General features: G+C 43.5%; 1 protein-coding gene and 1 pseudogene across 4 annotated transcripts in view; both read right to left on the minus strand.

The window, feature by feature from the left end:
* The window catches only part of LOC149748292 (oxysterol-binding protein-related protein 9 pseudogene), a 31,305-nt pseudogene extending 27,301 nt beyond the window's left edge, over positions 1-4,004 (minus strand).
* Positions 1-23,355, minus strand: part of ARHGEF3 (Rho guanine nucleotide exchange factor 3) — a 310,231-nt gene that overhangs the window by 169,603 nt on the left and 117,273 nt on the right. The window contains exon 1 of one of the 4 annotated variants that reach the window (XM_022572819.2): positions 4,013-5,028. The exons of the other annotated variants lie outside the window; for them this stretch is intronic. Coding sequence (XP_022428527.2) covers positions 4,013-4,198 — 186 coding nt within the window. The 5' untranslated portion in view covers positions 4,199-5,028. Of the gene's footprint in view, positions 1-4,012; positions 5,029-23,355 lie in introns of those variants that run through there. 4 annotated transcript variants of the gene reach the window in all.

The raw sequence follows: 23,355 nt of genomic DNA on the forward strand, positions 1-23,355 counted from the left end.
ACCCACACCCAGGCAGAGAGTGGCCCTGGCTTCTCTTATGGTGGGATTTCAGCAGTTGGGTCATTTTGTGGCTCTCCCTACCCCGTTTTCTCTAGGCTGGTAATGCCCCATTTAGAGAAGACAGCAGGGGCTACAAAGATCCATATTTTGGCCATCTTGGCACCTGGCACAGAGTCAGGCACAAAGCTGGTTCTCAGGCAGTGTCTGATGTATGAAAGGATGGGCTGACTGTTCATTCTGGTGAGAGGAGCCCTGTCAGAATCATAGCAGGCAGCAACTTGGGCCTCAGATGCTCAGAGCCACTGGCTCTGCAGTCCTCACTGTGGGAAGTGGACCTGGTGGTGACACGATATCATTTCAGACCATATGCAGTAGACCAAGGTGTATTTATTATAATGTGTTTTAGGAAACATATTATGATGTTTAGTGACTTTAGGGCTCTTACTACTTAGGATGAGCCTAAGGTCAAAACAAAACAAAACAACTAGACAATTTAAAGAAAAACAGTAAGTGAAAAATAACAGTAAAAGTGGTATGTGGATATGGGAAACATGACCGAAGTTTAGGAAACACTGATTCTATTCAAGTCTCATTTTCCTACAAATCACAATCACAATCATAGCTAGTATTTTTGAACATTATCATAGAATGCACTGTTTTAAGAGTTTCACAGATATTATTTTATAAACTTTTCATAGTATTGGAAGCAGATATTATATCATCTCCATTTCACAGGTGAGGTAACTAAGGCCCAGAAGGAAAAGTAAAGAACTTGCCCAAGGTCAAGTGGCAGTGAGGGTGTGAACTCAGAGTATCAACCTCCAGGATGCAGATATGTCTGTCTCTATTGGAGAACCTGGTACCCAGGGAAGTTCAGCATTGCCCAAGGTTAATGCAAAACCTAGAACCCCAAACTCCTGACTCCCAGACCAGTGCTCTCATCCCTGCACCATGAGGAACACTGTGGTGAGAACACCTGGGGCTTATGGCAGGGGGTGAGTGGGGTCTGCTAGAGACAAGGGAGAGAAGTGGTAAATGCCACAAGGAAGATTTGGGAGGGAAGAGATGGTGACATAAACAAGGCTGCCAAACAGAGGCAGGGCCTCAAGGGATGCAGAAAAGCTGGACTACGGACAAAGTTATTCAGAAAAAGAGGGCTGACAGAGCAAGGGTTGGCACACAGGGGCTGCTTTCTGAACTCCTCCCAAGAGACCCACCCACTGTGGCTTCCCTAAGTGACATCCACATAGTCTATATTTAGGTCCTAAAGTCACCCATTGTTTCTCTCCCGATGGACACTCGGGGTCACCACCCTGACCTTGCACTTTCCGAATCATACCACTGAGTGCTCCATCAAGACAAGCCTTTTTTAGGATCTGGTTTGAATCAACTTCCCCTTCAATGGCTCCCACTTGGCGTTCTGGGAAAGCTGTAAAAACATGGCTGGAATCAGGGCTTTAAAATGAAGTACTGACTTTTCTGTGTAATATGCTGCTTCCTTCCCTCCACAAAATCAAATCAGGGCATATTTAACTCAGGATATAAGACGTTTCACAGCCCTATTGTTGCTGAGCCCTTACACACTAATGATTCATTTCTCTGGGAGCCACCAACAGCTATGGTCAATAAGACCTGGGACGTGGGTCATGTTCACTGAGTGCAGAATCTGTGCTAGGCACTGTCTTGAATCACTTCATTTATTCCTCATGACAACCCTATATGGTAGGCACTATTTTTTAAAAATATTTATTTATTTATTTAGGCTGTGCCAGGTCTTCACTGTGGCACACGGGATCTTCATTGTGGCATGTGGGATCTTTAGTTGCGGCATACAGACTCCTTAGTTGCGGCATGCATGTGGGATCTAGTTCCCCGACCAGGGATTGAACCCAGGCCCCCTGCATTGGGAGCACGGAGTCTTACCCACTAGACCACCAGGGAAGTCCCAGTAGGCACTATTTATTATCCCCATTTAACAAGGAGATTCAGAGAGATTTGGTAACATGCCTGGGACTGCAATGGCTAGTAAGAGGCAAAGCTGGGACTCAAATCTACATCTACATCTATGTGGTTCTAAAACCCATGCCCTTAACTGTTACACTCTGCCATTCCTCCACAGATACAGAGCTATCTTGATCAAATCTCAGAAGATGGATTTGTGAGAACTTTAAAGGGTTTCTCCCTTCCCATTCTTTCCTTCCACACCCAGCTACCAACGAACTGCCTTTCCCACACCCAAACTCAACTCCCCCAGATCCTTTCTTTAGAGACCCTCGGACCCAAGAAATAAAAATCCATTCAATAATATTTTCAAGAGCAGAATAAAGGTCAACAGCCAGCCGGCCAATTACAGTTTGAGCTCCAGTCCATATCCTCGGGAAATCTGTATGTAAAAGCACTTATTAAATCATTTGACTTTGCAACAGGGATATGAGAACTATTTTTGACTTTTTGTCAAAAAGTCATACCTTAGACCCGTATCAGAGCTAAAATGAGTTTAGAGATATCTCTGTTTGACAGGTGGGAAACTGAGTCCAGAGAAGGCAGCGACTTGTCTTAGATGCCTCTTGTGTAGGCGCTAATTGGACCGAGGCAAACATCCACCAAAATGAGCTGATTTGTCAAAGGATTGGAAAGCAAGTGTTACTGAAGATGCTGCACTTGATAGGAGATATAAGAAGGGCCCTGTCATTAAAATCATCACGTGTGCTATGGCTATGAATGTCATTTCTGGCTCCATTCTGCCTGAGCTTGAAGCCTGATCCACTACTAACCAGCTAGGAGACCATAGGCAAAGTATTTATCCTCTCTGCATCCCAGTTCTACCATCTGCAAAGTGGAGGTAATAATAACAGCCAACCCCTACAGTGTTGTAAGACTTTCATGAGCTAATGCAAGTAACATGAAAAGTATCTAATAAACGTCGGCTATTATTGTAATATTTTTAATTAATGCTGCATTAACTATCCCTGAAGTATAGTAAATCATTTAAAATGTTGCCAATTTCCATATCTCAAATGATCAAAAATTATTCTTTATCAGGTGAGCAAATAGCTAGGTGAGTGAGATGGGAAAGGAGAAAGACAGTGAAACCACTCAAATCACATGAAAAGATGTCTATAATGGCCATGTACAAGAGCTGGAATTTGTATTGCAAACATCAGTTTCAGAAACATAATTCTGATGAAAGAAACAGAAAAAACAATGGGCATTTTCTTTAAAAAATAACTTTGGCTTATCCAAAACCTATCCACAAACAAACAAACAAATAAAAGGGACAGGGAGAGACAGTAAGCTTCAGGGCTCCTAATCATTCTTCAGTCCATAGAAACATAACATTTCCAGCTGCTCCTTCCAATATAACCCAAACAGGCACCAATACTTTTAACGAGAAAACCAGTGAGTCTGAGTCTCCCCTGATATTATCTGACTTCATTTTCCCAATGATGAACACCTTCAAAACACCAGAATATTAAGGAAACCTACAAAACAGTTGCTTCACAAAGAATGAACTTCCAAAACTGAGTTTAGCCATCTTCCAATCCAAAGAAGAAAAGGTCTTGGAAATCCACTTTGCTATTTAAACACACACACACACACACACACACACACTTACTTTTTCCTTCCCATTTAATGAAAACAGGTCTCTTAAAAAAATTAAAATACTGGCACCGTGGAGCAAAGAATGAAAGTCCCCCTACCCTTGCTCTCCTCCAATCACAGATGCTAAAGGAAGCGCTGACAGCTAGGCACTCCACTTAACACACCATCTCCACCAAGCACAACCATTTGTGGTCTTAAACACAACCACACAGCTCTTTTCTGATTCATAGTACAGTGAGGCAGAAGTGTGCCTCCCTCATCCCAGGTGTTCTTGGCGGCTCCCTGCTCACTTTCTTGAGAGATGCAGACAGCTGCATCCTCCCATACCTCAGCTCCTGGCATGGCCCAGCCAGGCTTGGGTGGGAGTTGGGAGCGGGTCTCTCCCTGGTCCAGCTGCAAAGGAGCTTACCTGAGCATGAACAAAGAAGCAACACCACACCATGGGGCGCTCCGACCTCATCCACCTGGAGTCCCCCGCCCCTAACTGCGGCAGAGCCCTTCGGACGGGATTCTCTGAGCAGAGCAGAGCATGGTTTCCCTCAAGGAACTCCTCCCCACTACTTGGGCTGCCTGACAGGAAGTGACAGGGGGCCATAAGTTACATTGTCAGAAGCTGAGAAACACACCAGCCCAGAGCTCCCCACCTCCGGCGGTTTCCTTGCCGGCTGCTGTTGCTGCTTTTTCAGAGCACTCTGCCTTCTGGCATTCAAAGGCACACCAGAAGTTCAGTTTCTGGCTGACAATCCCCAGCCTGTAAGAAACAAACAATGCTTACTGGGTCCCCACCTAAAGCCATGCTTGGCATTCTGGCAGCTCTAAAGTGTTCACTGCCAGGATATCATGCTTTGTAGACCCAAACATTGGGGTGAAATGGATAGAGAAGGGACACTGGGAGGAGAACTTTGTATGATCAAAGAGGAATCAACAGTCCACTTGAACTTCACCCAAGAGCCAGGGCCCTGCCCGGCATACAGAGCCTACACTGAATCCCAATTTCATAGCAACTCAACAAATGAGAGTGACAATAAACACCCCACTCAACCGTTCATTTCTTTTTTTCTTAGGCAAATTTTCTCTTCAGAGCCCATTCAAAATAACTGCTTCTGGAAACCTCCTTTTCAGCTTTTAATGTGAATAACAAAGGGCCTTACTGCTCTTCCCAGAGTTATTATGGAAACAACTAGTGGCTGACATTTCTCATTTTATGAACTGGGGATCTCACGAATGAACACCTTGCGCTGGTCCCGGGCCTTTTACAAAGCTCAGACTTATTGGGTGAGATAGAGTGCCTCACGTGAACTCCAAGGTTTCAGATGAAAACTATGCCTGTTCAACCCCTGCCTACAACAAATCAACACCCTCACCCTCCCTGCGCAGGGGCAGAGGGACTCAAACCCAAGGAGACATACATAACTCCAGTGTAGCTTTCAATTCTTGATTTTTATTTTTTAGTTCTCTAATGGGATAGTATTTTTTTTGCAAAAATTTTTCTAATTGCAACTTTTAGCTGCAAAGGTTTAGCCCAGGATTTCCCAAGGCATTCTTACAAATGCACAGATTTTTAAGAGCCTTTGCCTGTCTCAGCCCTGAGTAAAGTGGGGGGCTCAGCAAAGAGAGAGGGTTCATTTGAACAACAAGCTTAAATCCAAGAGTTGACTTTAGAGTTTATAAGAAAGGCTCTCCCCATTCTCAGGCCAGCAGCCTGGCCCCTAACATATGGCCTCTGAAGAGTGCATTACAAAAGAGCACTACGGAAGGATGCACCAGGCTCTGGTAGTACAAAGATGAACCAAAGATGACCGGAGAACAACATAAATGCTGCCAGGAATTTGCAAAAAGTGTTGAGGGAGCCAAGAAATAACTGAGCCTGGCAAATTAATTGTTTTATGGGGACAAAGTCTGGGAAGGCTTCTCAGAGCAAGAGACACATATGGGCAGAATTCTGAGGGGTATTCTAGGCAGAAGAACTGGCAAGGGCAACAGCAGTGGGTTGTAGAACCATAGGGTGCTCTGGAAGAAAGGCAAATGCTTTGAAAGTACCGCTCTGACGGGCTTGGGTCTTGCTTCAAAGAGCGTGACAGGGGTCCCATCTGTCTGGAGAAAGAAGGAAGTGAAATCTCTGTGAAAAGGCTCAAGCCTTTCAGGCAAGCATCTGGGTTACCTCAAGGCCTATATGTGGTACCTACCGGGTCAGGCACCCAGGAAACACTCAGTAATGTGTAAAAGTCAAACAGTGGTGTCCACAAAAGGTGGGCTTCAGCTTGTCCTTGGGATTCCTTATTTTCCAAAGCCAGACTCCCCACAAAGCAGCCTGGGGTAAGTGGTGCTACTCGGGGGAAGGGGAGGTGTTCCTAAAAAAGGCTTCTTGCTCTAGCCTCCTGCATAGAAAAGGTCCTGATTCGTACAGGCCTGTAAACAACCTAAGATTAACCAGCTTTGGTAGTAACTCAGCTAATGAAGAATGTCAATCCCCTGAGGACCAAGGATGTCAATCCCCCATTGGCCCAGGCACTCCTCTCCTGGAGGATTTTCCAACAGCCCCTCTGCAGGGCCCCAGCTGCCAAGGCCAGGATCCACTCCAACGAGGACCCAAAGGAAACGTGAGATGACCATGGGGCACTAGAGTTTCTTTCTTTCCTTGGGGAGGAAGGGCACATTCACGTGAACTAATCCTAGAATGATTAAGCCTAACTTCCGGCTGCTGACTGTGAATGAGAAAGAAGAACCGAAACCTGTGGGCTGCAGCCCTTCATGGAAGAGGTGAAACTTGAGTGGGCTCCAGGGCAGGTAGCCACGGAGGAGGGAGGAAGGGCGGGAGGACCAGCAGACGCCCTGGCCGGAGATAAAGGGCACAGCCTGTAAAAGGGAAGGAAAGAACGGGGCGCGGCCCTTCCCTCTGATGCCCCTGCTTTGACCAGAAGCAAGAGCTCCAGTAATGAAATCAGCCATGCAGAAGGCACCTCGGAGGAACATTTCCATAATGAGAGGTTCCTGCCCTGCAGGGCTCAAGTTCATTTTGAGCGTTATAATGAAAGCTTATACAGGAACGGGATGTGGGTTTTCTCGATGTGGCATCTATGATACTGTCAAGTATTCGAACATGTTTTTCTACTGACTTTTAAATTTTAAAAGTGACATAGTGTCATTATAATACATTCAAACCATACAGAAGTATATAGTGTAAAAAGCGAATCTTCCCAAAGGCCCCACGTTCTTCCCTATCGCCATCCCATTTGCCAGAGGCACCCGTGTCAAAGACAGAGGTAGATGAGGGGCCAAAAACCTAAATGCTCTCAGGACTAGGTGGGAAGGTACATGAAAGAAGAGGCCTGGCAGGCAATGGGCACCACTGAGAGTGTTTGCCTTGGGAAAGTTCCAGCTTACTGGGGTCCCAAGGGACTCATGGCCAAAGTGAACAGACATTCCAATTGTTCAAGAGAAGCTGGAAATTCTGGGTTTTACATAAAATCTCCCAGTTTTTAAATGCTGGCAACTAATTCATCATTTTTAAAAATGCTGTACAGGCCAATCAAAACACAGTTGCTGGTAGATTTGACCCGAGGGCCACCAGTTTGCAACCTCTGGTGGTGATCCTTTAGACATTTCCTGCTGTCTAAACACACATAAGTTTGATTTGTCACGTTTTATTTTTTTAATTTATATTTGTCAAAATGGAATGATAACATTATTCCAGCACTTGCTTTCTTCACTTAACATCATCTTTCCACATTATCCACATCTTGGACCCCTCTGCAGAGCACGCCACGGTATGGAAGTACCTCAGTTCATTAGCTCCTGCCCTGTGGACATTCGTAAGAGCAAACGTAAGAGATGCACTTGAAATGTCACCTCTCAGTTGCTCATTCCTGACAATATAACTCATGATGAAAGTGCACCTGTGCACAGATATTAAAACATCCTAAAGCCACAATTACTGAAACCAAAAATGGCGACTGCAGATTTCTGATGTTTTAATATGAGAACTTACCACATATTTTTTTATTTGACCTTCACAACTCTCCTGATGTAGGCCTTACTATTATCTCTACTGTACAGATTTTTTAAAAACTGAGACTCAAACAGGTGGCATAAGCCTGCCCAAGAGCGCCTAGAGTTGGCAGGGTCGGGACGGGAGCCAGGGTCAGAAGGGGACCTCAGAGCTCCTGTTATATGTATACAACCCCCAGAGCAGACTGCCTGAAACCTGCCCTGGTATATTCAAGAATCTGACATACAGTGAATGTTGACTGCAAACTACTACTGGAGGAGAGAAGGATTACTAACAAACGGGACAATTCATTTCTTAGAAAAGCCTCATTTTAAAGCTCTACTTCACACTCAGTCAAAATAAATTCTACATAAATTAGAGTGAGATGTTAAAAAGAAAAAAAAAACTATGAAATTCTGGGGGTGTAGGTTCTCAGGGTATGATACTTTTCTTTAAATGTGTGAACTGAATTATATATTTATAAATGGGAAACTACCTATAAGGCACCTGTAGGTATGCAAAACTGGCCCCTGTTCTCCCACACCTGGTGAAATAACCATAGTGGTAACAACTTCTTACTGAACTCTAAAGAGACTAGTGCCAAAATAGGGGCCTCGTTAAGACTCCACCCCATGCTTCCTTGTGTCGCTGGAACTCGAAGTGGTGTGTTTCCTATGTTGTTAGTCTATATACCTTATGACATGTTCTACTGAGAAGTTTCAAGCAGTTTTCTCACCAAAAGTATTATAAGAAACGTATTCATTAGGGCTGTGATAAATTCATTCACATAAAACGAAACAGTGACATTTCAGCAGAATTATTTCTTCATTAAAATTCGTGACTAATGGTAGTTCTTTCCATTTAAAATTTTATTCTGGTTTATTTTATTCAATTTCTTTCCTATTTGCACCCAAGAAGCCATAGATTTCACAAAAGCTTAGAAGTTGTCTGGGAATTTCAGGGTATTTGACCATATTTCATTTGATGCATTACATTTTAAAATAATTCCACAGGGACTTCCCTGGTGGCACAGTGGTTAAGAATCTGCCTGCCGGGCCTCCCTGGTGGCGCAGTGGTTGAGAGTCCGCCTGCCGATGCAGGGGACGCGGGTTCGTGACCCGGTCCGGGAGGGTCCCGCGTGCCGCGGAGCGGCTGGGCCCGTGAGCCGTGGCCGCTGGGCCTGTGCGTCCGAAACCTGTGCTCTGCAACGGGAGAGGCTGCAGCAGTGAGAGGCCCGCGTAACACCAAAAAAAAAAAACAAAAAAAAACAAAAAAAAAAAGAATCTGCCTGCCAATGCAGGGGACACGGGTTCGAGCCCTGGTCTGGAAGATCCTACATGCCGCGGAGCAACTAAGCCCGTGTGCCACAACTACTGAGCCTGCGCTCTAGAGCCCGCGAGCCACAACTACTGAGCCCGCGTGCCTAGAGCCCATGCTCCGCAACAAGAGAAACCACTGCAATGAGAAGCCCATGCGCTGCAATGAAGAGTAGCCCCCACTCGCCACAATTAGAGAAAACTCACGTGCAGCAACAAAGACCCAACGCAACCAAAAATAATAAATAAACAAATAAATTTATAAAAAAATAAAATAATTCCACAGACTGAATTGAAAAATAGGTGGTGAAACAATCTCAGTAAAATGAAATGGAAGCAGTGACCAAATTAAAAGAGTATAAGTGCACCTTGATTTAACCAAGTCTCCAACATTAGAAAAGTGTTACATCACAGATCTTAGTTTCTGAGGCTGTTGTCAAATTCAGGTTAAGACTAAGAAGAAACAAAATTTATACTGTGGTGGAGAGGGGAGGTACAGTAATACTCTTTGGTGTTACTAGGTTATTAGCAAGAAGGCATAATGCATGGCAAGCCAGTGAGAAATAAAGAGAACTTCAAAGTATTTTAGAGTCTGGGAGTTTACTCACGGTCACACAATTTTACTGCATAACTTCATATCTACTCCTCGGTGCTGGAAGTGTGGTTAATCCAAGCAAAACTTGAACAACTACCCTGTCCCCCTCCTTCATCGTGAACCATAGACACGGTGGGAGGGGGGGCGGGGGCGGTGTCCAGACCTCACACCAGGCCAGTTGGATGCAAGGTGGTTTAACTCAAGAGACTTCAACCATTTGAAAATGCTGATGCTTTTCTAGAGCCCTGCTTAATATCCCAGCTCAACAAGATTACAAAATGATGAGAATGTGGGAGCAGACCTGGCTGCCCAAGGTCAAGAATGAATAACTAGAAAAGTTTTCATCTATAGTTTCAACACAAGAACTAAAAATAAATGAAGCTTGAGCGTGGAGGTCTCAACAGATTGCTAATCATGGCTAATCTTGAGTGCTTATCTCGCTGGTTTTGTTACGAGCAATAGCTTGAACTATTTTTTTCTCTAAACAAATCTGAACTTTTATAATCACATTCCTCACATGATTTTGGCAACCAATACATAGACAACTATTTTTAAAAGCGAATGAAAAATAAGGAGAGCCGTCTTCTGATGTGCCCCGTGAAACAGCCAGCAGCCTGGTCTCTGGGGTTCCACCTCCTTTCTGAACATGAGCAAGGAAGCCTGAAGAACTTCTGCATGGAGCAGACTGGGGCGCTTGCAAGAAGCTCACTCAATTTCTTAGAAACATGAATACCTTGAATACAGCTTTTTTCAAAGGACTGTCAAGTCCTCTTCGTTAAACTGGCAGTTAAAAGTGAAACTCCAGCAGGTTGCTGACCTCTAACCAATTCGTAGGAAAAAGAAAGGTTTAAAAACTGATTAGCTGATATCTATCAACCAAAGAGCTTCCTTCCTTGGAAATTAGACTTACTCTTTAGCATTATACTGTCCAAATTGGTTAGAAGTGGAAAATCTGAAAATGAGGGGGGTGGTATTCCTAACACTACTCAGGATTTTTAAAAGTAATTTGCTTATATCAAAGAACAAGTCTTGACAAATTGAATTTCTGAGTTAAAAATATATAGCAAAAGCAGAAATCATTCTTAATAAAAAGTTTCTTACCATTAGTTTTGACTCCAGATATCTCCTTAGGGATAATTTCTGGGAACAACTGGCTGGCTGGAATAATGAACAGTAAATTAATACGGGAGCTCTGTGATTTTTGGCTCTGCCATTTACTAGTTGAATGACCTAGTAAGTCACTTCTTAACTTCCTTGACCCTTAGTTTCCTCATCTGTAAAACAGGAATAATGATTCCATTATCCCTCATGAGGAGGATAGGAATCTAACTGATACGTACTTGTGTTTAAAAGCAAAACAAAAGATGTTGGGAACATATTGGGGATCATTATACTATTCTTTCTATTTTTGTATAAGTTAAAAAATTTTTCATAATACAGTGTTTTTTTAGAAGACAAAAGCTTAGTAATGATTTCTTTACTTTTATTTTTCAAGCAGAAAAGGAAGTTTTTTGGTGTAATTATGGACACTGGTTCAAATCTTCCTCTGAGCAAGTTGAAAATTTGTTACCAAATCTGAAATAGCTTGATTTTTACCCTGACTTGAATGAGAGCCATCAACCAGACATCTAATAAGAAAAAGGCAATGGAAATTTGCAATTTCTCATTTTTCCCTCTTCCTTCCAACAGGGGGAAAAATGGGAAGGTGGTTAAAACTCAAGTCCTATTTATTTTTTAGATGTTATAATGCTGACTTCCTTGAAATCCTCGTGTCCATTTAAAAAGTTTAAGGCTTCTATGAAAATACCTCCAAGGAAGCACCAAAAGATTTGAAAAGCATGGATGCACCCATGACTCAGCATCCATTCTGCTTACACAACAGTGAAAGTGTTTTTTTGTTTTATTTTGTTTGGTGTATATCCATGTGTATTTGAAGAATAAATATTGTTACTTTTCCCCTTAAATCAGAATCAGAAAGGAATCACCAAAACACTGGAAACCAGCAAAGCAAGCGGGAGATACTCAGAAAAGGTTTCTTTCCAGCTCCCACCAGAGGTAAGCTGATTCTGGTCAGAAGCTCAGTGCCTCCTCCCAGTTAGGGTTCTGCCCTGGAGGCTGTCCCTTTAAATCAGACTTCCTGAGATTTCCGTATGCAGCTTCCTGGAGACATAATAAGATAAACAATAAACTCTGCAGCAAAATCTTGGACAATAAGCCCCACGTGGCCATAACAAGAAGCAATTATAAGCACTGACAATGGCTAGGGCATTTCCAACAGGAATGCAAATCTGTGATAAACATGGGGGAAACATGCTACCCCACACACCTGCACAAACTAAACTAATTTAAAAAAATAGCCCCTAGACTCTCATCAGACTGAGAAATAGTTGCTTCCAAATTTGGCACTATTTTTTTGAAAAATAACTGTCTAAGAGAAAAGCAATCAAGTCTTACTTCAAGTGCCACTGCCTGTTAGATGTACATTGCTGAGGCCAAGTGATTCCATGAGTCACTAACTCCACGTGTCTCTGTGAGGGACATATATCACCCTCTGGATGCTGTGCAGCTCAACCCCCTCCCTAGGTTTAGGGAAGCCCCAACTCACGAACCAGAGTCCACATTCTACCAGAAGAGATGAGGGTGCCACACATTTGCTTTCCCATCTTCCCTTGCAGCTAGGGAATGACAGCATGAGTGAGGCTCAGGCAATGAGATACTCCCACCCCAGACCTGGCATGAGAAACTGGCAAAGAAAGCAGAAGGGATACCGCAGACTCTATTCTGGTGAGGGTGGTGGCAGCTTGCAGAGGCAGCAGTGAGGGCAGATTGAGTAGCTGTGTCCTGTAACCAGTGTTGGTGGTGCAAACCATGGTATCTACACCTGCCCAGCAGTGGCAGCAACAGTATCCTTGTAGGAAATGTTTGGTAGAATAATTTGGGTTGTTCTTGATTCCCTGATCCTTTCCAAATTTACCAAACTTCCTATACCTTTTAATAAATTCATTTTCTGCTTAAATCCATCACAACTGGGTTTTATTGCTAGGGGTTAGTTCATGCACACAAAACACAGGGTGGGCTAAAGCTGGAGTAGTCCAGAAACCAATCCCAAAGAATGATTCTGAGCATAAGGACTGAATATATTATTTCACACCTCAAATTCAATCCAAACACTGTCCCTCAGCCTGCAAGGCCCTGCATCAATCTGTCCCTAACTCCCTCCTGGACCTACTCTCCTCTCTCGTCCTAAGCTCTGATCATACTTTCTGTTCCTCATCAGGCTCTTTTCTGCCTCAGGGCCTTTGCACTTGCTCTCCAGAAAACTGTTTCCTCCAGCTCTTCACATTGCAGCAGCATCCTTTTCATAGTTCAGTCACAGCTTACAGGAAGCCTTCAATGACCAGACTGTTTAAAGGACCACACCGCACACCCCACCATCTTATCTTTTATTACAATACCCTGTTAGTTTCCTTTGTAGCACACAACCTGTGATTAATTTATTTCATTATTAATAACAATAGCAACCACCATTGACTGGAAGCTTGTTACATGCCAGACTCGGCTAAACTCATTTACTTCTATGATCACCCTATGAGATGGGTACTTTTATTAACCCCTGCTTATAGATAAGGAAGCAGGCTCAGAGGGGTTAAGGAATTGTTCAAGCATGGCAGGGATGGAATAGGAATCTGAACCCAGACCTGTAGTGTGGGCTCATTACCACAAGGCTCATTCAAGAAGTTGTCTGACAACAACGTAATGAGCCTCGACAACAGTGCAGGCTCTGGAGCCACAGGACTGGCCCAGCTCTCATGGAGCCCACAGCCGTATGTTCCAGATCTTCCACCAGGTGTTCTATCTACACTCCAGGGACCCTCCCCAGGGAAGAAATGTAGCCAGGTGTGTGTAAAGAGGGTGAAGGGGTCCTTCATTCAACAGAGAAGTGCCCCACTCTGTGCTCAAAGTGTCAGCATACAAACAATGTTTGCTGCTCACCCTGCTGCATTCCATAGTCCTGGAGCACTGGGAACACAGAGGAAGCACCAGAGACAATTCGCAAGTCTCCCCTGAGTAAAAGTGCCATTCGAACAGGTGGTTGGCAATGAGTAAGAATTGCCAGGCTGAGGGGAGGAGGGCCAGAGCAAAGGAGAGAAGTGGGGAAAGACAGCATGGCTCATCCAGGAAGTGGGGAGATGTTCAAAGGGCCTATGGAAGGGACAGGGTGGGAAGGCCAGGAGATGAGAAGGTTGGAATTAAGGCAGGAATGCCAACTCTATCCTGTAGAAAATGGGGCACCAGAGCAAGTTTTTTGGCAAGAACAGACATGACCAGATAAAAATTCTTTTTCTCGAGAACAGTGGCCATGGCTAAATAGCACTGGTGAGATGTTCTGGTACCCTCTTTGCTAGCACACATGCATAAATACATGAGCTAAAAGCCAGGAATTGTAACAACAACAACAACAACAAAATTCCATTTCTATGCTTCATGACTCCATCTCCTTGCTGAATGAGAAGTGAGCTAAATTTGCCCTTCCAACAGGAGTTGGAAGCATAGCCATCCCCTCCTGAAATGTGAAATTACACAGAGCTCTCACATCTGTAATTTATGGAGAAAAGAAGGAATTCCCCTGCTACTTGACTTTACAACTCCAACCACTTCTGCCCAGATTCCCCCAGTGTGATAACAAGAACCTCACCTCTGGGTTGTGTCATCATTAAAATGAAAGGCTGACTTTTATTTTTTTTAAAGAATGTATGAGGTTGAGGCACAAAGGGCTTCCTGTGTTGAATGAGCATGGAAAATGTGGGAGGAGTCCCCAGAAAGACCCTCTGAGGACAGGCGAGATCAGCGCATAGTAACAGGCCCTAGGAAATGGTATGCTAAGTTTGCAACAGAGAAGGTCTGGGAGCATCGCAGCCAGCCAAGATGGCAAGGGCATAGCATCTGGAAAGTAGGCTGGAAATCAATGGAGGCAGTTTAGCACAAGGATTAGGAATAGGAGTTCTGAGCCAAACAACCTGGATTCAAATCCCAGTGCTATTGCTTGCTGTGTGGCCTCTGGCAATTTCCTTAACTTCTCTGTGCCTCAGTTTCATCATCTGTTAAATGAGGATAATAAGAGCACCCACCACAGGTCATTGTGAGGATCAAATAAGTCACTTAGTGCCTGGCACACGATAAGTAACCATGGCAGCTTTTGGAGGCTCTGTATGATAAACAATGAAATTTGCAGCCAAATCATGGACAATAAGCTCCTATGTGGGACAGCAAAAAGCAATTATAAGTGTTGACAATGGCTAGGACACTGTCATTAGGAATGCAAATCTATGCAAATAGCGGTTGCTGCTATCTTTATTTAATATATATAATATTTCTTATAGTATATAATTATGTATTATAAATAAAACTTTATTTTTAAATATCACATAACATTACAAGTAACATTACCTAATATAGTAATATAATTATTTTGTTATGACCTGCTTTAACTTAAGAAATAATTTGTCAACAAAAATGAGGGGTCTGAGGGGAGAGCCCCAGCAGCAGGTGCCTGGGCAACGCTTGTACAGTGACTTTTGACCCCCTTCAGGTAAAGTGACAGTGACACTAATGTGGACTCTAGAGCCAATCTGCTGGGTCAGAGTCTGGGACTTGCCACATAGGAGTTGCAGACTCCGGAAAGTCACTTAGCCCTTAAAACCCTGAGCTCTTCATCTCTGCAAAGGGGATGATAACAATAGTACTCCCTTAGAGTTTGTGGTGCTCAAATTTATGTGCACTTTTCACAGACAACCTTCCCAACCGCCTGTGAATCACATACAATTATGATGTCCATTTTACAAATGAGAAAACCCACGGCTCAGAGATGTTAATCAAGTCACCGAAGGACACACAGCTAGACTGACACACAGGAACTCTGACTTGAGCCAGCACTCTAAGCCAGCCCTCAATTCTGCACACTTGTGAAGCATGAGAAGGAAACACCACAGCTCCTCTGCAGGATGAGAGGGGTAACTAATGTGTGTACAGAAATTACTCTTTAAGAAGGGTGTGGGGGACTTCCCTAGTGGCACAGCACCTAAGAATCCACCTGCCAATGCAGGGGACACGGGTTCGGTCCCTGGTCCAGGAAGATTCCACATGCCGCGGAGCAACTAAGCCAGCACGCCACAACTACTGAGCCTGCGCTCCAGAGCCTGGGAGTCACAACTACTGAGCCCGTGTGCTGAACTACTGAAACGTGCGTGTCTAGAGCCCATGCTCTGCAACAAGAGCAGCCACAGCAATAAGAAGCCTGCGCACCGCAATGAAGAGTAGCCCCCGCTCGCCACAACTACAAAAACCCCACGAGCAGCAATGAAGACCCAATGCAGCCTAAATAAATAAATAAATAAACAAACAAACAAATAAATAAAAAAGGAAGAGTGTGTATTTTCCATTGCAGATCCTTACCCTTATAGCACCTGCTAAGGCAGTGAAACTCCCTGTTGCTAAACACCTATTATGCACCAAGCACCTTGCTGAGTGTCCCATCATCGCCATTTCATCACCATGGCAATGCTATGAGACAAGGACTGGAGGACGATGAGGCTCAGAGAGACTGAGTTCCTAGCCCATGGTCACAGAGCTTGTCAGTGGCAGCATCCCACCACACATCTGGGTCTGTCCTACTCCCACTTAGGCTTGGAGACAGGCTTTGAAAACACCCCCTAATGTCCTTCATGTGTCCCTCTCCCCCTCATTACGCACAAAGCTACTTATTCTGCACCAAGATGATGACCACAGGGGCCACGCAGGGCCGTGGCACAAACTGTAATTACTACAGACAACAATTTGCATTCCAAATCTGAAGTGTGCTCAGGGTGTCACTTGAGCCCTGTAATCAGCTTAGCCTCTCTCTAAATCTTCCTCGAGGGCTTCCCTGGTGGCGCAGTGGTTGAGAGTCCGCCTACCGATGCAGGGGACACGGGTTCGTGCCCCGGTTCGGGAAGATCCCACATGCCGCAGAGCGGCTGGGTCCATGAGCCATGGCTGCTGAGCCTGCGCGTCCGGAGCCTGGGCTCCGCAATGGGAGAGGCCACAACAGTGAGAGGCCCGCGTACTGCAAAAAAAAAAAAAAAAAAAATCTTCCTCAAAATGAAGACATACTAAAGGAACTGAGACACAGGGGAAGGTTGGAAAATATGCCTCTGCTCCCAGTGACCTGCCACCTGAGGAAAACCATGCCGAGAAATGGTCAGGGTTGAGCGGGATCTAAACCCCAGAGAGATCAAATTCCTCTGTCACAGAACAAAGAAAACAGCAGCCAGGACAGTGGACACGCTGGGCAAGACCGGTAAATAATTAAAGGCAGGAAACTCAGCACATAACACATGGGCCTCAGTTTGAGGTGTAATGGACACCCTTCCCTCCTTTATCACAAGTTGTTGTCTTGCCTACAAGTCACTTGTCAGGGTGTCGTGGCTTTGCCACCACAGGACATCCACAAGATGAGCAAAAGCCTTACTATGTTCGCACTGTGAGAAAAAAAATACAACCTCTGCATTAGAGAAAGAGATCCCAGAGGACCTTTCTATGAGCAAAGAATGCTATGATTTGGGTGCTCCCGAGTGGGGAAGGAGGGTATAGTGAGAAGAGAGGGAGTGGAGGATACCAGAATTCTCAACCCTGCCTGCAGCCTCTTTTACGATACCTAAACCACAGAGGCATTTGTACTAATAATTTTGGCTCCAAGTGTCTAGAGTCCTGAGTACTTGTTAACTGGGATTCACCATAGCCCTACTTTCTTTTACTAGGGAAAGAGGACAAACCACATGTCAATTTCCATCACCTCAGATCCTGACTGAAGATTTTCACCTGGAACCTCTACTGAGTTGACGGTATCTGCAAGACTGCCCTAAAAACTAGAGTTATGGACTTCCCTGGTGGCGCAGTGGTTAAGAATCCACCTACCAATGCAGGGGACACAGGCTCGATCCCTGGTCTGGGAAGATCCCACATGTCGCGGAGCAACTCAGCCCGTACACCACAACTACCGAGCCTGTGCTCTAGAGCCCACGAGCCACAACTGCTGAGCCCATGCGCCCTAGAGCCCATGCTCCGCAACAAGAGAAGCCACCGCAATGAGAAGCCCACGCACCGCAACGAAGAGTAGCCCCCGCTCACTGCAGCTAGAGAAAGCCTGCGTGCAGCAACAAAGACCAAACACAGCCAAAAAAACAAAAAAAAACAACCCAAAACTAGAGTGTTTCTCAAACTTTAATGTGCCCATAAATCACCTGGGCATCTTGATAAAATGCAGATTCTGATTCAGGTCTGGGGTGGGGCTCGAGATTCTGCATTTCTAACGAGCTCTCAGGTGCTGTTGCTGTTACTGCCTCATGGACCACACGTTAAGAACCTTTGCTAGGAGACGTGCTAGTGGCTGAAGCAGACCGAAAAAAAATCATATTTCCTATGTCTCTACGGTCATGATGTCAAGTGGTGTCTTCATTCTAAGAGCAAACAAGTAAACTCAAGCACAATGTATCTTTAAAGTTCTTGTTTCCAAGTTATCTCACTGACGGTTAATAGGATGGCTGTTCTGGCAGGAAAACCTTGTTGAACGCTATTAACTGAGGAAAATCAAGCAGATCTTCCCTTGACCCAAGTTTCTGGAATAGCCCTGGGTCCTCTGAGGTTCAAAGGACAACACAGTTGAGCATATGCCTCCACCAGCACTCTCATCACTGATGCTTCTTGGGGTGGCCAGCCCACTGCAGGTGCAGCTGTGTTCTAGAGGTTGAGCAAACTGCTCACCTAGCCCACCAGCTGTGGCTGGGGGCCTCTTAAGAACTTGAGCACTACCTCCTCAGTCACAGGTTGCACGCTCCCAACCAGACAGGCACCTTAATAAAATCATCCAACTAATTCAATACATTTTTTTTTTTTTTTAACTGCCTGGAGCTGGCTGCCTTATCCCGTTATGCAAACAGTACACAGTGAATTGCTGATAGCATCTCCTCACTGTTGCCAACATAAACCCTGCCAGGCCAGCAGAATTGAGCCCAGTGACTGTAAGCAACAATACTTGCATGGGTTTGTTTAAATAAACACAACTAACAACCGGTGAAAATGTTACCTCCTCCTATTGCTAAACCAGAGACTTCTGAAATTGAGTTCTTCTAGAAATAAAACCAAGTGTCAAGTGTAAGAAGCAGAAGGCAGCTGAGTGGAGAACACCCAGAAAACCAACTCTGTGTTCCTTCCACACATATGTAGACATAGATTTTTGGACCACTAAAACTAAATCAACTGACTTACTTGTATTGTCTGTTTCTTGCCTCACAGTAAGGATTTTTCTTTCCTATTCTTCTCCCCTGCACTTTTGGGCATTTGTCCTTTGAGTCGGGTATAACATATTAAAGAAGTTTGATATCATTAAATAACATAAAATTACACATAATATATAAGAAGGAACATTAGTCTTTAAACCCAAACCCTAAAATAGAAAAAAAAAAATGCCAGTGGACAAGGGAAGAGAAATGGACATTTATTAAAGTAGAGAGATGATATTCAAGGACTAGGTAGGCTCCAGGGAGGGAGCCTTTGATGGACCACGTCAGAATGACTAATAAAACAAGATGGAAAAGCCATTTCCTGAGCAATGGGTGTTGGGAGAAAAGGAAGAGCAAACTGAGGACAAGCTAGCGGCACATATGCAGGGCCTCTTAGTCACTCTGGATAATGAGATGAGTATATTTTTAAAAGAAGGAAAAAAGACATGACATCAAGACTATAAGAATAGGCAGCAGGAAGCTTTATTATGTTTCAAGAACAGCAAATCTTGTCTATTTGTACCAATTCTGTAGACTTGAAAACACCATTTTAGTCTCAAACTCAAGTTTTTTCCTTCCTTGAGAAGTTTTGAAATTTGGCGATAAACTTATTGATGCCTGGCAAAGATCTGCTCCAAGAAAAACAAGTTCAATTTTCATTACAAAAATTTCACGGTGGGAAACATACTTTGGAGTGGAGGGTATTTTTTAAAAGACAAGTATCATTTTGACCCCGAAATTCCTAAGCCAAGTTTGCAACTGAGAGTCCTCAGAGTTTCAATAATAAATTAAACCCAAGAGGAGGAATACACAGGATGCCACATTAGGTATTTTTCTCTAATTTTCCCAAAGTGATATTCCACAGTATTGTCTCAAGTTATCATCCAGAACCCATAAAAATAATGTGCCCCAATTCAGAAAGATGCAACTGAGTTACCTATTAATTCTTTGGAATATTAACTCTTGGGGATGATTGTTTTAGGACTGTGATTTCTCTCTTGGCTGAGTATGCAGTATTCATTCTTATTAAGGTGCTTTCCTCCCCTCTCTCACATATACAAGATTTATGGATTTTTTTTAGTTGTTGTTACAGAAGGAAGACAAAATTCCTCCAAGTTCACCTTTACCAAGTTCTCACATTTGAAACTCCTCCACAAACAGATGCCATATTTAAAAATTCCATCTTAAGGAACCATGGGATTTAGGCCAATTCATTGAATTTCTGACTCAGATTTATTCCTGCTGCCTGTTGTGGATGATTTTTATTCTTAAACCTTAAAACCTAAAACTCCACTTCAAAATTACAGTTCAAATATTTGTCTTCTCACCTCAGTTTTTCTACTCTTCAACTATAAAAATTTTGTACGTACCCTGTAGAAATTTGGGAAAGTCAAAATAAAATGAAGGAAAAATGTCACTTATAACCTCACTTACAGAGAGGAAATCATTAATATTTTGTTATATTTTCTTTCAGTCCTTTAAATGAATTTTTTCATAGCAGTATCATTACTGTACATACAATTTTGTTTCCTGCTTTTAAAGTCATAACAATAAACATTTCCCCTGAATTAGCACTCTTCCTCAACAGCCCCTTATGCCTGCAGAATACGCACTCATATGGATAAAACACAGTTTATACCAACGGTTCCACATAATTGGACATTTAGACTTTTTCCATTTTTTCTGTCATTATAATGACTGCTGCACTAAACATTTTTGTTCATAAATCTTAATCCACAGCTCTGATAACTTCTTTAGGATAAACTCCTAGAAGTGAAATTATTAGATCAATAGTCATAAATGCATTTATGATGCTTGACACAAATAGCTTTCCAGAAAGATGATCAAGTAACAATGCCACTGAACATTGGTGAGAGCATCAGTCCTACTGCACCCTCACGAGCATTTAAAGTTATCATTTTAAAAAAGGCTGATTAATTCTGCAGCTGAAAAACCTTAAATTTCCCATTCTTAGACTGACCTGCTGAGGTCAATGATTTCAAACGTTCCCTCAGTATCAGAATAATCTTCACATACAATGTTAATTTTTCTCACATACAAGAATGCAAGCAAAACCACAAACATGGAAAGAATGTAGTCATTTGTTGGATGTTTTCATTGGGCAACTAAGGTGCTGTAGTTAAGAAGCCAAGAACAACCAGTATGATGTACCAGTCTGTGACCGTACGAAGAGATGCCCAGTACAGAGAGACACGAGCAAAGTAAATTCAGAAATGAATCCACTGCCAAACTTCACAAGATACATAAGATTTCAACTACCATAAGTCACACTTATCAGAAGGAATACATTAGAATGTTCAGGAATATATCCAGATTACATTTAAAATTCATTTAGGGCTTCCCTAGTGGTGCAGTGGTTAAGAATCCGCCTGCCAATGCAGAGGACACGGGTTTGAGCCCTGGTCCGAGAAGATCCCACATGCTGCGGAGCAACTAAGCCCGTGCGCCACAACTACTGAGCCTGCGCTCTAGAGCCCGTGAGCCACAACTACTGAAGCCCGCGCGCCTAGGGCCTATACTCTGCAACAAGAGAAGCTACCGCAATGAGAAGCCCGTGCACCACAACGAAGAGTAGTCTCCGCTTATCGAAACTAGAGAAAGCCCACGCACAGCAAAGAAGACCCAGCGCTGCCAAAAATAAATAAATAAAATAAAGAAATTTATTAAAAAATAAAAATAAAATTCATTCAATAGCTTTTTACACAAGAAATTTTCTTTCTTTCTCCAAATTGGTGCATATTCCCATATACATCAGGTAAGTTTTTTTACTTAATGGCACATATACGCAAGAGCAAATGATCTAGACTCAGTCTCTTATAACCCAAGGCCTAAATTGATCACCCTAGAACATGGAAAAGCATCAGATAAATGGAAACCTTTTCTACTATACTAGAAATGGTTTGGGGTATCTTTCCCACATTCTCTTTCCAGGAAATTTGTCCCACTTTCCCCAATGTTGTCCACAGCTCCTGCTGAGTGGGTATAATATAACAGTAGCTGTAGCAAGGGGGGGAAAGTATTTATTGAGCACCTACTATGTCACAGACCCAGTGCTAAATACTTAACATGAATTATTTAGTTTAATTCTCATAAGAACCCCATGAGTTGGATACATTTTTCAGATGGGGAAATCTGAGTTTCAGTAGGTTTACTTACTTGCCCAAGCTGGTGGGTCCCTTTGACCCTGACTCTCTGGCCAAAGATGACTGGACCAAGGGGGAGGGAAGCCCCTCTAGGAGCCAGCCAGAAGCCTGCCCACCACCTGTGAACCCCAACAAAAGAAAGAGGATCTGAAGCAATCAGGGTTTTCTTAGGGATTTGGGGATAGGGCAAACAACTGAGACTATCCCACGACCTTTGGGAGAAAGCTGCTGAAAGACATGTCAGGTTGGATCAGAGCCGGCATCGTGACAAGCCCAACAATGGCACATACAGGAAGACACTGGGAGCAGGACCTGAATATCAGAAAGGTAAAAGCAGAGAGAGAAAGAATGAAACTGACCCACAGAGAGAAATCCTGGGTTTCTGCAACTGTAATTCTCTTATTAAACAGCACTTTTCTTGAGGTAATGGGAGCAAGTGCCCGCTTTTTGCCAAGAGCTCTGTTTAAAATAACCACCAAGGAATTTACAGTGGAGTCATTCCTCACTGGAATGGACTGTCATCAGCATCTACCCTGTGTAGCAAGATAGCACCATTAATAACAAAAAACCAACACATGTGCCTCTTAATGAGATGCAAGTACCTGGATTCCCTTAGGATGTTCTCCTGCCCCAAAGTGCTTAACTTGAAACAAACCAGGTCTTTAGACCTAAATTACCAGTTTATAAGAAATATAAAGGACAAAGGGGCAAGTTAAATGACATCATAGGTAAGCAATCAGATAAACTAAAATGTGAGACCCATTCCACAAGCAATTGGTCTGGTCTTTTCAAAAAGTCAGTGTCATTAAAAAAAAAAAAAAAAAAAAAAGAGGGGCTTCCCTGGTGGCACAGTGATTAAGACTCCGAGCTCCCAATGCAGGGGGCCTGGGTTCGATCCCTGGCCAGGGAACTAGATCCCACATGCATGATGCAACTAAGAGTTCGCATGCCACAACTAAGGAGCTGGAGAGCCACAAGTAAGGAGCCCACCTGCCACAACTAAGACCTGGTGCAACCAAATAAATAAATACTAAAAAAAAAAAGAAAGAAAGAAAGGGAGATGAGGAGATTATTCAAGGATTTAAAAGGACTAAAAAACACAGTAACAAAATGAAATCGTCATCCTCAATTGGATAAAAACAACCAAACAAAAAATCCAACCAGATGCAATGCATGGCCCTTGAATGGTTTTGGGGGAAACCAACTATAAAAGATAATTAGGGGGACTTCCCTGACGGTCCAGTGGTTAAGAGTTCGCCTTCCAAAGCAGGGAGTGCGGGTTCGATCCCTGGTCGGGGAGCTAAGATCCCACATGCCTTGGGGCCAAAAAACCAAAACACAAAACAGAAGCAATATTGTAACAAATTCAATA

The sequence above is a fragment of the Delphinapterus leucas genome, chromosome 10 (assembly GCF_059928025.1).
Source record: "Delphinapterus leucas isolate spDelLeu-1000000601 "Yukka" chromosome 10, BTC_Dleu_Yukka2, whole genome shotgun sequence".
In the NCBI taxonomy this organism is placed as follows: domain Eukaryota; kingdom Metazoa; phylum Chordata; class Mammalia; order Artiodactyla; family Monodontidae; genus Delphinapterus; species Delphinapterus leucas.